This window comes from Musca domestica, unplaced genomic scaffold (assembly GCF_030504385.1).
Source record: "Musca domestica strain aabys unplaced genomic scaffold, Musca_domestica.polishedcontigs.V.1.1 89, whole genome shotgun sequence".
In the NCBI taxonomy this organism is placed as follows: Eukaryota; Metazoa; Arthropoda; class Insecta; order Diptera; family Muscidae; genus Musca; species Musca domestica.
In genome coordinates this window covers 1,250,440-1,267,526 of record NW_026712430.1, presented here as the reverse complement: position 1 = coordinate 1,267,526, position 17,087 = coordinate 1,250,440, and the positions used below count along the sequence as shown (strand labels likewise).

The window sequence follows — 17,087 nt, the reverse complement described above, 5'->3', positions numbered from 1 at the left end:
TGTTTGAGGATATGTCCATTCAAACATATATGTATGTATGAAGGTATGTAAATATGCTTGAGAGTGAACAAAGCATAGAAACCCCAATTAAAAGAACATTGCTCCAAATGTTTTTTTGTATTTACATGTATGAATGTGTGTTGATCTTGATCTCCTTATAATATACATACACATGTATGTACATATGTAAATTATTTCTTCCAAGTAGTTATGTATATGTTTCTCTGTTTCTCGCATTCATATCAACCAAATTTGAGTATTTATTTCGCTTGGAGAATTTGCTTTGTTGTTGTTTTTTTTTCGGTAAGGGGGGAGTGATCACCCCAAACCGTTCAAACACCACCACCAACAAGCTGAGAACAAAAAACAAAGTATCACAACTTAGACCGATCGGATTGGATTGGATGAATGGCTCTGAATAGATCAATGTGAGGAATGAAATTACTTTTTTGTCGGTTTAATTTCTCGCCTTAGTTTCATCGTAAAAGTCGTTGCGGAAAGACGCCCTGGAAATTGTAACCAACCGCAACCAAAGCCAAAGAAAAGTTCATTCAATTCTATTTGAATTTTGAAAAATAAAATTCTTCTTTGTTTTAATAAAGAACAACAAAATTCGTCGTCATTGCTTTTGTGTGTTAAAATTGGCTGGTTGTTTTGTCTGACTGTCGGTCTGACACATTGACATAATGAAATCTTTTGTTTTCTTATCATTTCTTTGTGCAGCTTTAGTGCTGGCCAATGTGAGTGAGTTCAATGTGAAATCAAATATTGTGCAAATATTCTAAGAACAATAAAAACAACCAAATTTTGTAAAAAATGAAAAGAATTAAATTATTGAAAAATATATATTTTATAAGATTAATTTGAATTGAAGATGTAAGATGCTTGTAAGAAATTACTGTAATTAGTTGTGAATGCAAGAAAAAATTACAAAGTTGCACCTTTGGCCATCAACAAATTTCATTGGAAATATAAAATTGGATGTGGTGAATAGTCGGACTGAAATGAGAAAATTAAATGTTAAATAATATTAAATGTCGTGGACCTATTCTGATTAAAATGAGAAAATTAAATATTAAATAATATTAAATATCATGGCCCTATATTTTAGGGTGTAAAGCACTTACATAGAACTCTTTGTGAAGAATTTCAGACGATTCCATAAAAAATATGTAGGTAAAATTATCAAAATTCCGAAAATCGGGAGCTACCGTTATATGGGGGCATACGATATCGTGGACCTATATAGAAAATTCTCTTTCAGGGGGGAAAGTACTCACCGAGAACTCCCTGTGTAGAATTTCAGATAATCCAATTGAAAAATGTGGCTAAAATCATCAAAACACCGAATGTCGAGAGATACCGTTATATGGCGGTCTGACGCATTGACACAAAATCTTTTGTTTTCTAATCATTTCTTTGTGCAGTTTTAGTGCTGACCAATATTAGTGAGTTCAAATACATTAAAAATGTGAAATCAAATATTGTTTAAATTTGCTAAGAACAATAAAAACAACGACACGTTTTAAAAATTAAATTAAATTATTGAAAGATGAAAATAATATTTGTTTTAAGATAACGTATTTTGTGGATGCAAGAACAAATTACAAAGTTGGACCTGTGGCCATCAATCAAATTCATAGAAATACAAATTTGGACTTAGTGAATATTTTAATTCAAAGGAGAAAATTAAGGCACTTTTAAAATAATTGATTACAGAATGTAACAATTGATGGCAGAATATAAGACATAGTCTCATTTACCAAATAAGCAATTGTAACAAAGCATCAAATTTTAGAATAAGTTTAGATTTGTTCGAATTGGTCACCTTTGGCATGGCCTTCAAACGGCCAATGAAACCGTCACATGCTGTCCGAATGTTGCTCTGCGGTATTTTGGCCCATTGGCCCATACTTTGGCCCATTCGCGCTTGCTTGAGGCGATCGACACTTTGGTATTTCTTAGTGCCAACCTTGCTTTCCAAAATACTTCAGACACAATAGTCCAACGGATTGGTATCCGGAGATTTTGGTGGAACGAGGAACCTCATTTTGTAACCATTCTTGGAGAGCGCGTGCTGAGTGCGATGGTGCTAAGTCCTGTTGGAATGTCCAAGGTCTGCGGCCAAAATGTTTGCGTGCCAAGGCTTTAATACACTCTCCAGAATATTTTCGCGATAATATTCGCCATTTATTCTGATGCCACGGTCGATTAATACGAGCGGAGTGCGGGAATCGTCTGTTATGGCGGCCCACACCATCACCATGGTCGGCGCTTGAGTTCTGGTGGCCAACCGAAGGTGCATATTTTTAGCTGACCTCTTTGGCAAGTAAACACAATCATTTTGTTTGTTTGCAAACTGCTGGACAATGAATCTTTTCTCATCGGAGAAAACCAAATTCGGCAGTTCACCACTTTCGGCCAAGCGAAGCAACTCGTTTGCTCTTTTGAGTCTATTTTCTTTCTGTTGCGGTGTAAGTTCTTGCACTTTTTGGAATTTCGATGGCTTTACCCTGAGCTCATTTTTCAATATTTGCTGAATTGAATATTGCGATATGTTCAGCTCACGAGTCATTTTTCGGCCACTGCGACGCGGATTTCGTTCAAGTCGCTTCTTTACTTTTTGAACCATTTTTACTGATGTTGCTGTTTTCTTCCGTCCACTCCATTGACGTCGGGATACGCTACCAGGTCAAGGTAACGAGCGATAGTACGAGACACAAAAGATTTATTCACATTTAGATGCTGGATTGCTCTAACAATAGCCTCTTGTGGTTTTCCAGCCAAATAACATAACTTTCTTTTTGGAAAATTCTCTCCAAAATGCTTTTGTACGCTTGTAAACAATATAATGAGCTGTCAGTGGAATAATTTTAACAACTGGCGGACGAGTGGCTTAGGAATGAGAGCAGTCTGAAATTGGTTGCAATTTTTTCAACTCACCCTGTATATATTCCATTGAAAAATGTGGCTAAAATCAAATCAAAATTCCACATACTAGAATGGGGGCTACACGATATCGTGGACCCTATAGTACTCACTGAGAACTCCTTGTGTAGAATTTCAAACAATTCCATTAAAAAATGTTGCTAAAATCATCCAAATAACGAATATCGGTAGGTACCGTTATATTGGTGATATCGTGGACCTATATAGACAATTCTCTTTAAGGAGGTAAAGCACTCACAGAGAACTCCTTGTGTAGAATTTCAAACAATTCCATTAAAAATGCTGCTAAAATCATCCAAATACCGAGAGGTACAATTGTATGAGGGCGTAACATTTTTCCAGGGCGTAAAATAATGAGAAGGAACTCCTTGTGTGAAATTTCAGACGATCTCATTAGAAAATATGGCTGAAATCAGATTACAGATACAGTCTCCAAATTTGGAATGTGTTACGTTATTGAGAACAAAAATGAATTTGTCAAATTATTATTGAAATCGGTTCAGATTTTTTCATATATTTTCGACCGATTTCATGTGCCGAAGAATTATATTTTCTAATTTCAATGAAATCTGGAAATAAATTTGTAAAATTATATTGAAATCGGTACAAATTTGGATATAGTACCTATATACATTTACCCCTGATTTCGAGTATTTGATGCTCCAAACTCACTAGAATGTTAAATTTCGATGAAGTTTGGAATGTGTGATAGAACTTAATTTATATGTTTTGCTACCTAGAATTCCTCCAATAGCTACAAAAATGCCGTTTAACTTGAAAAGATTGCAGTTCCCTGTTCGGTTGGCATTTGCTATGACAATTAATAAATCCCAAATACCAACTCTTCGTGCATGCAGACCAAATATAGCATGTTCTTGCTTTTCTCATGGTCAGCTGTATGTGGAATGTTCACGTGAGGGTACCTACCTTCTGAACTTTGAATGCATATAAAAGCAAGAGGGGTAGCGAAGGGCACCGGGTTCAGCTAGTAGGTATATATAAGAGTTGCTTTCCAACTGCGTCTCAAATGAAATTTTTCTCCAAACATAACGACGATTGTCGGTTAGACTTATATTTGTTTGTGGTTCTAGTAGATCATTATTTACTCTAATCGCTCTAATTCGTTATAATTTTTCCTTCGTTTCAGGCCGAATTGGAATTCGATAAATTAAAAGTGGAAGTCTATTATGAGACCCTGTGTCCGGACAGTATGCGTTTTGTACGCAATCAATTGTATGGCGCCATGATCGATGGTAGTCTGTTGCAGTTCACTGATTTGGTATTTATACCCTACGGAAAAGTGGGGGTAAGTTGTGATGAATATTTCCGCACTCAGATATAAGTTTTCTTATAATCCTATCCACTCAAGTCTTGGACGAATCCCAGCAATAATGTAACCACACTTTTCTGTCAACATGGCAAACGGGAATGTGAATTGAATGCTCTGCATGCCTGCATCGTGGAACATAACACAATGCGGGAGCAATTGGATATGATTACATGTCTCTTGAATGGTTATTCCACCGATATTGATACGGTGAGTTGGATGGAAAATAAGTTCATATGATCTGTGTAATAAATATATATTGGTGTCTTTAGTGTGCAACCCAACTGAACATTGATGTTACTGCGGCCAAAAACTGCAAGGCCACCCGAACTACTGTGGATATTTTGAAGAAATATGGCAATATGACAGATGCCATTGATATGACATTTGTACCCTCCGTTGCTATTGGTGGGGTAAGTTTCACATAACCATATATTCTTTCATTTTCTGTATTTGTTTTTTGTTCTCTCTTTGCTAGGTCTTTGACATATGGAAACAAAGAAGTATTCTGCACAATTTCGCCAAAGTCTTTTGCCGTAAATATAAGGAGAAGTATGATGTGTATCTACAAGATTGCTATTGAATGGGATTTTTACCAAAGAATTTGATAATTATAATAGAATAAGAAGAATAGCTGCGTTTTGTGATATTCTATCAACAATAGTTGTGCTTTTAATAATAAAAAGATATGTCAAGTTCGACGTCGAAGTATACATATGTATTTTTTTCGCGTGTGGACGTGTTATTTGAAAACTTCCCTGCGATACCATCATAGTATGTGGTATACCATCATAGTATGTGGAAATCACTCTAGCTTCCGAACGAAATGAAGTTGGTTAATGAAATTTTACTCAAATGTATATTATGTCTGCAGGGCTTTTGGCATTGAAAATGGGCCACGTTTTGGTATAGCCCCCATATAATGTATCTCCCTTTTTTCTGTATTTTGGTGATTTAAGCGACACTATTCACCGGAAATGTTTCAAATTTGGTGTTTGAAGTTCGTAATGGGTACTACAGCCTATGACAAAAGATTGTATGTGCAAGTCCATGACTTCGTATAGCCCCCATATAACGGTACTTAGCGACATTATTCACCGGAATTGTTTCAAATTTGGTATTTGAAGTTCGTAACGGATGCTACAGCTTATGACAGAAAACTGGCTGTGCAAGTCCATTTCTTCATATAGCCACCATATAACGGTACCTACTGATAGTCGGTTCTTTGATGATTTTAGCGACAATATTCACCGGAATTGTTTCAAAATTTGGTATTTCAATTTCGTAATGGATACTTCAGCCTATGGCAGAAAATTGTCTGTGCAGGTCCACGTTTTGGTATATCCCCCATATAATAGCACCTCCCTCCCGGTATTTTGATGATTTTAGCTACAATATTCGCGGATTTTTTGTCAAGTGTCGCATTTCTATATTGTTATGGCTTGTAACAAATGGTGCCAATGCAGGTCCACGTCGTTGTATAGACCCTACGATAATGGCTATATTCAGTATTTTTAGGATTTAGACAGAATTTTTAACGGCTTTTATTTTTTTGAAAATTGTCAAATTCGTTCCAAATTGTGAAGGGTATTAAAAGTTCGGTCCGGACGAACCTACAGCTTTTTTAATTGTTTTTATACGCACTTTATTGGACCATCAAATCCCTTTATTTCAATTCCTTATTTGTATACCCTCTAACTTGAAAAGGAGGGTATATTAACTCCGTCACTCCGTTTATAACATCTCTAGATATTCATCGTAAACCTTTATGGGGTCTATAGGTACAGGGTTGCCCATATTCGACGGACCCATGGAACAAATTCTTCAGAAAATCGATTGTTATGCGACTTGTGTGCGGTGGAGCGCCGTCTTGTTGAAACCAGAACTGCCTCATACGCTTTCGACGAATAATTGGCATCACAAAATTGGTCATCATGTCGCGATAATGCTCCTGATTGACGGTAACAGCATGGCCATTTTCATTTTGGAAGAAAAACGGCCCAATGACCGTTTTCACACTAACGCCGCACCAAACTGTGACTTTTTCGTCATGAAGAGGCACTTCTTGAATCTCCTGAGAATTTTCCCATTCAATGTGAAATGGGCTTCATCGGTCATGATAATTTTGTTCCAAAATTGCTTGAATGTAAATTTCAACTATTTCAGAGCGCTCGCGTGGCGTGGTTCATGGTAAAAATCTGTTTGGACTGACGCTTCAAACGCGGTATGTCATTAAGCGATGTGACATCTCTGTCAAAAGTTATGGCGTTGCCAGATGGGTCCGTCGAATATGGGCAACCCTGTATATATATTCCTAATCAGCATACAATTCGGAGTCGATTTAACAATGTCCGTCAGTCTACCTATCTGACGAAATTACAATACAGCCCACATAATTTGACGTAGAGCTTCAAAATTTGGCAGATGAATTTGTATTGTTTCTAGGATGTTTGGAATTGAAAATTAAATACATCGTTCCACGTTTTTTAATATGCCCCATATTGTGGTACCTCCCAATATTCGATGTCTTGATGATTTTCGCCATCGGAGCTAGAACCCATTATGACCAACAAATACCAATTTTTAGACAAATCCGTGGAAATATGTGACAAAATCATCAAAATTCCGAATATTAAGAGGTACTGTTATATGGTGGCTACTCCAAAACGTGGACCAATATATCTCGTTTTCAATACCAATCATCTTAGACAAAATACAAATTGTTCTGCCAAATTTTCAAGCAATACATCAATAATGTGGTAGACAGTCAGACGTACACCGTAATCGTCTTAGAATTTTATGCTGATTATGGATATATAATCATTATTGGGTCTACGACGAAGGGATGTTACAAACGGAATACTGTCTTTTTCAAGGTGGAGGGTATAACAAAAGCGGTTGAGACTCGGAGATGTGGAAAATAAACGTAAAAAGCTTTATTAAAATAACTAAATCGGTTAACCCATAACGGAGACATTAAAAAACTAATTATATCCTAGCGCCTAAAAGTATACAACAATCAAAAATATTTAGCTAAATCATCCACAAAAACTACTTTCCATTAATTCAATGTTGTCGAATTCGCGCGATAATCGGGACCAGAAGCATTACGGATATATGTCGAAGTAGCCACTAGTGACCAACATTTCAAACTTGGCAACTCCCAATATACAAATTTCTTTCATTAATGCTAACATATATCGCATCTGGCAATGCTGTGGGTTTTTCACATATCTCTTGTTGTTATGGTCTAATGTTATGTTCAGACTAACATTGTTTGCCACATATTTTTTGTGCTAATGTAGTCGCATCAAGTAAGTTTTGTAATTTCAGAAAAAAAAAAATAAAATTAAAATACATAGGACGGTTATTACATATTTCCGATAGATGTTGTCGGAAATACACCCCTGAGGCTTTCTGTCAGAATTACTCAAAACTAGAATCAACAGGCTGTTCTAACTTGTTTAACATGTTTCTTTTTTGTTTAAATTGATTAAAAAGCGCGAATAATGAATGATAAGCTTTAATAATATTATCCAACTTGATCAATCCTTCAATTCCATGGAAAAAATTCTTATTACCTTTAGAAAAAAATTTATCACATTTAGAAAAAATATTGTAATCAGCTGGTAGCTTTACCTTACCTTTTTATTGTACCATGGTTATTGCCATTGATCAATAAAAAAGGTTGCTCAACTTCAAAGAAACCAAAATAATACAACTCTGTACCGTAGAATTTTAGTTTCTAAAAGACTTTTAAATATGCAAAAAATTTTTATTCTGCATTTTTCAAAAAATTACTATATTGGGAAAAACACACACAACATGAATGAAATATTCAGGTTTCACCACAAAATAAAATCGAAGATAAAGGGACAATATTGTTTTGTCCCAAAATTTTACATTTTGTCACTAGTTATCGTGAAAAATATGCATTTTTGTTGTCTCATAACTTTAAATGATTTAAAATTGTTTTCTTTTTATTCAAAACAATATACACACATAGGTCCGTTTTTATATCTTTCCTTTACAGTTCACTTTTGTTATCCCTTACTTTAGGAAAAGTGAAGTATAAAGTTCACATTATCGGGTTCTCATTATTACATATATCCTTTAACATATATGCATTTTGTACAGAGATATGGCAAGATTTTTTAAAAGTAAATGGTATCTTCATTTTAGTTTAAAAATAATAAATAAAAAATTGTACAAATTTCAATAATTTTTCATTCAAAATTAATCTATATTTCAATCAAATTTTCGATATCAAATTTAAAAATAAATTGGTGAGTAAAACCAGTGTCAAAATTTTTCTCTTTCTTGGTCCCATTTTCTGTAATTGTTAGTTAACAGACAAAATTCAGATTTTGAATAAACAGACATTTGTTGTTGTTTTGATTCTATTTTCCAATCATGGTAGAAGAATACAGGCAGATGCATCAACGCTTGGGAACATTGATATGTGAAAAAAAATTAAATTTTCTTTCAAATATAAGTAGATTTTTATATGTTTTCTTATACGACGTCATTCGGAGGTTATAATTCGCGTTTTCAACAATTTTTACAAATTTAAATAATTTTTTATTCAACATTTTCAATTACAAAATTGATTTGACAGTTCATTGATGCGTCTACATATATTCTTCTACCACGATTTAAACAACACCACCATGGCTTGTATTACCGAATATCTACAACATTGTTGAAAGCGTCCTATGAACATGACAGTAGCCTTGATGGTCGCCATACAATAATCGATTGGTCGATTTTCTATCTACCAGGAATCGTTTTGGACTTTTGCAAAAACTCGATTAATCGATAGTGGCAATGTCTTTTCTCTTGTAAATCGTATTCACGATTGTCACGTCAATTCGTGTTGGGTGTATTAATTTATTAAATTTTCCGAAGAAAATTGTGAAAAATCATAAAAAACCTCTGGTGGAAAGTTGTAAAAATGAGTGAAACTTTAAATTCATCCGGTGCATTGCACTTTGAGAAGCCGACGGTGCAATACAATGAGACTGGTTGGGGACCATGCGAAATGCCCGACACCTTCAAAGATGTGCCATATCAGCCATTCAGTAAAAGTGATCGTCTGGGAAAGATTTGCGATTGGACTAATACATCCAATAATGACAAGAAATATCAAAGTAAGTTGATGGGGAATCCATGGAAAAGGCAGACGAAACAGACAAAATTTTACGATGTTTGTAAAGAGTTAAAACTGCTTCATATGAGTAAAAAAGTTGGGTTATGTTAAACAACAAAATATGTGGCAGACAGCCGTTTGTGCGTGTGTGTATGCAAAAAATTTCCCTTATGCAATTTTGTTGTTTTTTGACATTTCGTGGTAAGAGGGATATTTTTTGTTGTTGTTTGTTCTGACATTGCCATGGGAAATGCAAATCAAAACAAAGAATTATTTACAATAATACCGATAAAACAGATGTTTGAATGAATGCTTCAAATATTTGCAGATAAATATGCTTCTTCCTTTGGCACTGGCAACCAATATGCCTACTATCATGAAGAAGATGAAACCACTTTCCATTTGGTGGATACTGCTCGTGTACAAAAACCACCACATCAACGTGGACGCTTCAATGCCCGCAATTTGCGCAATGCCAGGTAAAATTCCATATATATTTCTCCAAACATACTTCTTTTAACATTTACCACTTCATATATTTTTTTTACAGAAATGCCAGAGGTCGCAACGCCCGTGGCGGTGCTACACCTCATATGACCACTTTAGGTGGTAAAAACTCCAAGGCTCGCGATAACCGCCGTGGTGTTAATAGAAAATTCGGTGGTCGCAATGCTCCACCCAAAATGCGTGAATCATCGGTAGCAGTACGTTCCGATTGGTCTTCCATTGAGGAAATGGACTTCCCACGTCTTATGAAGTTGTCTTTGCCCAACATCAAGGAAGGTGAAGATATTGTCACCTGTGGTACATTGGAATACTATGACAAGGTCTACGATCGCATCAATGTCAAGAATGAAAAAGCATTGCAAAAAATCGATCGTATTGTTCATACTGTTACAACAACTGATGATCCTATTATTCGTCGTCTCTCCAAGACTATGGGTAATGTGTTTGCAACTGATGCCATTTTGGCCACCATTATGTGTTCGACACGCTCCAATTATTCGTGGGATATCGTTGTTGACAAAATTGGTAAGTTCAAGGATGTATGTACATGCAAATTTCTGATTTTAAGGAAGGTCGCTGTACTTGTATTTTGCTCACGTTAAAATGGCAAGACAGGACTTTACTAATGTAGAGCTTTCAAGCAAAAAGTGAAGGATCATTTTGGCAAAAGATCTCGACAAGATGTCCTTTTTGTAGACGTTATTCACATGATAGCATATACAAACCCCCGTCAAACCGTTTCTAACTCACATTTTTTCTGTTATGAAAATCCATAGAGGCTTCAATGTTTAAATAGCCTAATATGGAAATTCCCATGTGTAAGTTCACATAAATGTACTAATACCTCTTTTTATTATTTAGGTAACAAAATCTTCATGGATAAACGTGACAACACTGAATTCGATTTACTTACGGTTAATGAAACCTCTGTGGAACCACCAACCGATGATGACAGCTCACCGAATTCACCCCGTAACTTGGCCATTGAAGCCACATTTATTAATCACAATTTCAGTCAACAAGTATTGAAAACTGGTCCCAATGAACCCAAGTATAAATTCCAAGAACCCAATCCATTCATTACCGAAGACGAAGACATTGAAGTGGCTAGTGTTGGTTATCGTTACAAGAAATGGAATTTGGGCAGTGATATTGTAAGTTCATTATGGCGCACATTCAAAAATAATTTGCAACTAATTGTCTTCCCTTTCAGGTTTTGGTAGCTCGTTGTGAACATGATGGTGTTTTGGTTTCGCCCAATAATGAACCCCAATTCCTGTCGATTAAGGCTTTGAACGAGTGGGACTCAAAATTGGCTAATGGTGTTGAGTGGCGTCAAAAGTTGGATACTCAGCGTGGTGCTGTTTTGGCGAATGAGCTGCGCAACAATGCCTGCAAATTGGCTAAATGGACTGTTCAGGCTGTCCTTGCCGGTTCCGATCAGCTCAAGCTAGGTTATGTTTCTCGTATCAATCCCCGCGATCCCTCACGTCATGTCATTTTGGGTACACAACAATTCAAACCCCATGAATTTGCCACTCAAATCAATTTGAGCATGGACAATGCCTGGGGCATCCTCCGTTGCATTATTGATATTGTTATGAAACAAAAGGATGGTCGTTATTTGATCATGAAGGATCCCAACAAGCCCATGATTCGTTTGTACGATATTCCCGACAACACCTTCGAAAGTGATGACGGTGAAGATGGTGAGGGTGATGATGGCGAAGCTTTCCAACCTGTTTATGCATACGGAAGTGGCAATAAGTAAAATCAATAAAAAATACAAAACATACAACAAAAGTAAGATCACAACAAACATCTTATGCAACAAAAGGACAATTTATAAAAAAAGAATAGAAAGCGGAAAGTTAAGATAAACACATAAGCATTTTTATAAATATTTTTTAGATTCTTTTTTAATTATTTGTTACAAAACAATTTAAATATATTTGTACAACATATAGATACACACATCCGTATAAACAATGATAAAATCAATATTTCCAAGTAAAATTCTAATACTATCCAAAATGGGTTGCTTTAAATATAAAAGAAAAGAAAGAAGAAAATGCTATTATGTAAATAAAGCAACTCAAAGAAATCTGTTGAGTTTTATTTGTTAATCCTGTGTGGCATGATTGTAGAATCTTTTAATTTCGAGGTTTCGCATAACTGACAGAATTTACAGTGCTGAAGGCCGTAAAATGATAAACAATGAATTGAAAAACACATCTGTAAACCAGTAAGGAAAGCTCAAAAGTCGGGCGGGCCGACTATATGATACCCTACACCACTATGCATATTTAGTAGAGCTCTCGTAAAAAGGTTTATACAGGGCATTTCAGAGCTCTATGAGATATTTGGTACAAAATCAAAATCTATCTAATTCTATCGTGCATTTTACGAACTATAGCTATCTCTGAGCCGGGTTTCTCCAAATTTTACGTATTAGCTTCTAGACTGAATTCGGTCTTATGTACGAAAATTCAGGTGATTTGGGCTGATACTGACCATTTAGTGCACATTTAACCCTAAATCGGATGAAGATATATATGGGAGCTATATCCAAATCTGAACCGATTTTGATAAAATTTAAAACAGCTATTCCTGTGCTCCATCTAATACCTGGTACCAAATATCACGGTTGTGGAGTGAATATTACGAATGTATGGGACTAAAACACTAAATCGGATGAAACATATATATGGTTGCTATATATATATCTGAACCGATTTTCACTAAAATTGATATACTTGCTTCTAGGCTGAATTTGGTCCGATGTACTAAAATTCAGTCCATTTGGACTTATATCGGCCATTTGGTGCACAATTAACCCGAAATCGGATGAAGATATATATGGGAGCTATATCCAAATCTGATTTCGATTTCGATAAAATTACAAACAGCTATTTCTGGGTTGTATCTTACATCAGGTACCAAATATCATTCTTGTGGAGTGCATATTACGAATGTGAGAGGCTTAAACACCAAATCGGATAAAACATATATATGGCAGCTATAGCTGTTTCTGAACCGATTTTCTCCAAATTTGTGGTATTTGCTTTAAGGCTAATCTCGGTCACATGTGCCAAAATTCGGGCCATTTGGGCTGATATTGGCCATTTGGTGGTCAATTAACCCAAAATCGGATGAAGATATATATGGGAGCTATATCCAAATCTGAACCGATTTCGATAAAATTTAAAACAGCTATTTCTGTGCTCCATCTAATACCTGGTACCAAATATCACGGTTGTGGAGAGCATAGTAGGACTGTGAGGGACTTAAAGATCAAATCGGATGAAAGATATATATGGGAGCTATAGCTATATCTGAACCGATTTTCTCCAAATTTGATATACTTGCTTCTAGGCCGAACTCGGTTGGGTGTGCCAAAATTCAGGCAATTTGGACTGATAGTGGACATTTGGTGCTCATTTAACCCGAAATCGGATGAAGATATATATGGGAGCTATATCTAAATTTGATCCGATTCTCACCAATTTCAATAGGGTTCGTCCTTGGGCCAAAAAAATATTGTTTGGAAAATTTCATCTCAATCGGATAATAAATGCGACCTGCATTTTGTTCACAAGAATACATGGACAGACGGACGGACGGACGGACGGACGGACGGACGGACGGACGGACAGACGGACGGACAAGCATAAATCGACTCAGAAAGTGATTCTATGAAGGTTCTCAAAAGTAACTATGGGTCTATCTCGTCTCCTTCTCCATGTTACAAACAAATGCACAAAGACATAATACCCTTACCACTATGTGGTGTAGGGTATAAAAAAAATACCATAGGTTTTTCTCTTTGTTGTAATCCTATATATCTGCACTTGTGGGAGTGTGCTCCTTTAAAACGTCTAGAGGTTGTATATGGCTCATCTTTTGCGACATTATGCAGAAAAGGGTGAATCAACATTATTTTGTATGTGGAAGTACTGTAAAGGTAACCGATAAATAAAATCGGTCAATTATAATCATTATTGAAAGCGTATTATAGCATTGATGTGGCTTAAATTTGAAATGGGATGGAATATTCAAAGGGCCTATATCTTAATCTTAATTGATTTCTACGGTTTTGGACAAACATTCGTACGCTATTTTTCATGTTTTGTTCCAACTATCATATCCCCAGGGAGGGCAAAAATATAAAATCTAATGCAACGTATGTATGGGGTTATATATAAATTAATTGGTTTAAACTTGACAGACTTATTGTAGTCGAAAATAGATCGTACGATCAAACATTAAAGCGAATTGCACAAACGAATTATGCTTGGTACATAACTTCCATTAAATTTAACCTAAATCAAGTCTGAACGGGTATCGACAACATATGGGCGGAGTATTTTTAGGCTGTATCAGAACTAGTACTCAATCATAATAAGGTAGTGGGGGTCGATTAAATTAAAAAGAAAACGCAACTCTTATGCTACAGTCTTGTAACTTCAAATTTACTAAAAACAAATGCAATTTTTTTTGCTTATTTGACGCTTTTTTTGACAATATTTTAATTTAAGAAAAAAGGGGGAACAAGAATGGAACGTCACTGATTCACAGTCACAGTATCCAGTTCTTAATATGATTACGTTTACTTTATTTTTGTTTTTGTCCCAAAAATATCCTTAGAAGGTTCAGATTGCTCTGTTCCAGAACATGAAAAAATCTACAAGTTTTCCATTTGTTAACAATATTATAAAAGAAAAATGTTATTGTAGAAAAAAAAGAAAAATGTTATTTTAGTAACATTTTTAACATTCTTGCAGTTTCCGGAACAGAGCAAATATGAAATTTCAACAGAATCTGAAAATTTTCAACATTATTTAAAAATATTATTCAAAACAGAACAGTGTTGGCTTGTTTATTCGTGATACCATAGTATTTTGTTGTTGCAAAATGGCCAGGCTTAATCCCTTTATTGTTGTTTTTATAAAAACAACATTTGTTTATTAGTGGAGAACGATGGTAATGTTTACCAGTGGGGTAAGGCAGGGAATACCTAGGTTTCGGAAAGAGCCACCAATCGTCATCAGTTCCCTTGTTTTTTTGTCTGGGATATTCTCCCTATGAGTTATTTTAAAAATAACTTCTATGAAAAAAACATTTTTACCCAAGTGACGAGATCGTAAGATCAATAGAAGAGGAACTAAAGAATTACATAAAACAAAAACTCTTTTGGAAAATCTTCTAAATCTTACAACCACACTTATAAACATTTTCATCTTACTCCACTTGTTATGCTTTCTTTTTACATGAACGAAGTAGCATAACCATGTAATTTGGTTTTGTCTGTTACAACAAAAACCCCTTGTCTTTTAAAAGAACAGTGTTGGCTTGTTTGTTCGGGATACCATAGTATTTTGTTGTTGCAAAATGGTCAGGCTTAATCACTTTATTGTTGTTTTTGCAACAACAAAATACTTTGGTAATAGACAAGGCACGGTCTTTTCCGAAGAAGTCAGTCTATGACTTAAGCCAATCAAAAAATCGTTTCACCTTTAAGCTGGAGAAAAAAAAAACATATAAAATTAATGGAAAGTTGCGTTTTTTACAAAATTGAGTTCATGGTGGGAGGAAAATACTGTTTTTTTTTTTTCCAAATTGTAAAAATTATTTCCCATTTATCTATATGTTGCCTTTTTACTTAGAAAAATCAAGAAGGTAAAGTCATTTATTTTCCGTCTCAGTATTTTCTGTAATTCACCTTGTCAAATTGAAAACTGAATAAAAAACAGGTTCCCATCTAATTTTTGAGTAATCAATAGATTTATAAATATAAATTTTGACAATGAGATGTTGTCACATGAATGAAAAAATTGCAAACATATGATTGCATGACTTTACCTTCTTAATACTGACATGTCTGTATTACTTGAATCAATACTACACACACATAAAAAATTATGTATTTATTTTGACTGAATTGTGGCACCAAAAGAAAGAGATTGCATTGTAGCGTTTCCACCAAACAAAAAATAAAAATCCTAACACCTATTGTAAATTTTGGTTTTGTAAATTTGCCGATGATAACATATTAAAACGATTATTAAGACAAGTGCAGATGACTAGTCTCAGGATGTGGGTACATAGGCAACTTGAAGTCTTCGCATGGGATATTTTGTGACATATCATAAAGGGATGCCAGAGTCGCAGTCGAATCCTGCCGTCGTTTCCCCTTGTGTTTTGCCATTAATATGCCTAGCCATGATTGAAAGCTGCATATGTACCCTCACCTTAATAGAGCTTAAAGTTAAAAAACTCAAAAAAGCTTACCTTTCTGAACTTTTCGTAGCTCCATATAGATTCAATTGTTATTAAATTGATTTGACACACGCAAAATAATCCAAAATTGTCAACTGACCGACGTATACAACACTGATGACTTATTTTCAAATATAAAAAAATGCTTTCCGATCTGATGTTTTTAAGTTCAAAATATACTCTTAAAGCATTATTTTTAAGACGTTATAAAACAACTCCATATTATACAATATTGGTTTTAATCCAAACTAATGGACTAAAGCTTTTATTGTAAAAGCACAAATTTATCTAATGTATGCCGATCATCGAATACAATGTCTTGTCACCCGGAAAACGAAGAATAAAACGAACAACACACCACTTGTTTCACTCACTCTCATAACAAGCGACGGGACATGGAAATTTTGATGCAATTTTTTTCCTTAAATCTTTGTTGTCAATGCTCACGGTTCTCCTAAAATACATTGACAGAGTACACAATGAATATACACGAACGCACATTAACATAAACTAACGGACAAACGATTACTTAACCATAGACGCGCATTTTAGTAACTTCTTTCATATTTCACACTTTTTCTCAATGTTTTGTAAGGGAATTGCACATACTGCAGTAATTATTAAATATTTTCATAATTTTTAATATATATTTTAAGTTTTAGTTCTTATTTAATGGTTTCAACAAAAAAATCACGGAGCACCCCAACCGACATCATCACTTGATGAACACAACGAAATAACTAAACGAGTTGGGTAAGAAGGAGAGAGCATTGCAAGTTAGATATCTGAATTTGAAGAGTTTTAAATTTAAGGTTAAAAACCAAAACATAGGCTAATGACAATTTATTTATTAGCTGGGCTGTTTAAAACTGAAAT

General features: G+C 34.9%; 2 protein-coding genes across 3 annotated transcripts; both read left to right on the top strand.

Annotated features, from left to right (window-relative positions):
* Positions 1-460: 460 nt before the first annotated feature.
* Positions 461-4,989, top strand: LOC101892033 (GILT-like protein 3). 2 transcript variants are annotated; one of them, XM_005177660.4, is made up of 5 exons: positions 461-740; positions 4,097-4,255; positions 4,319-4,486; positions 4,549-4,689; positions 4,755-4,989. In XM_005177660.4, the coding sequence occupies exons 1-5, from the start codon at positions 687-689 to the stop codon at positions 4,857-4,859; spliced, it is 627 nt and encodes a 208-aa protein (XP_005177717.1). In that variant the 5' UTR covers positions 461-686; the 3' UTR covers positions 4,860-4,989. The 2 variants fall into 2 exon arrangements, with proteins under 2 accessions (XP_005177717.1, XP_058987450.1); XM_059131467.1 differs by lacking the exon at positions 461-740 and adding an exon at positions 900-986.
* A 4,115-nt stretch (positions 4,990-9,104) lies between these two features.
* Positions 9,105-12,036, top strand: LOC101892205 (eukaryotic translation initiation factor 3 subunit D-1). The gene is made up of 5 exons (XM_005177661.4): positions 9,105-9,426; positions 9,754-9,904; positions 9,976-10,457; positions 10,794-11,086; positions 11,146-12,036. The coding sequence occupies exons 1-5, from the start codon at positions 9,231-9,233 to the stop codon at positions 11,701-11,703; spliced, it is 1,680 nt and encodes a 559-aa protein (XP_005177718.1). The 5' UTR covers positions 9,105-9,230; the 3' UTR covers positions 11,704-12,036.
* The last annotated feature ends 5,051 nt before the right edge of the window (positions 12,037-17,087 follow it).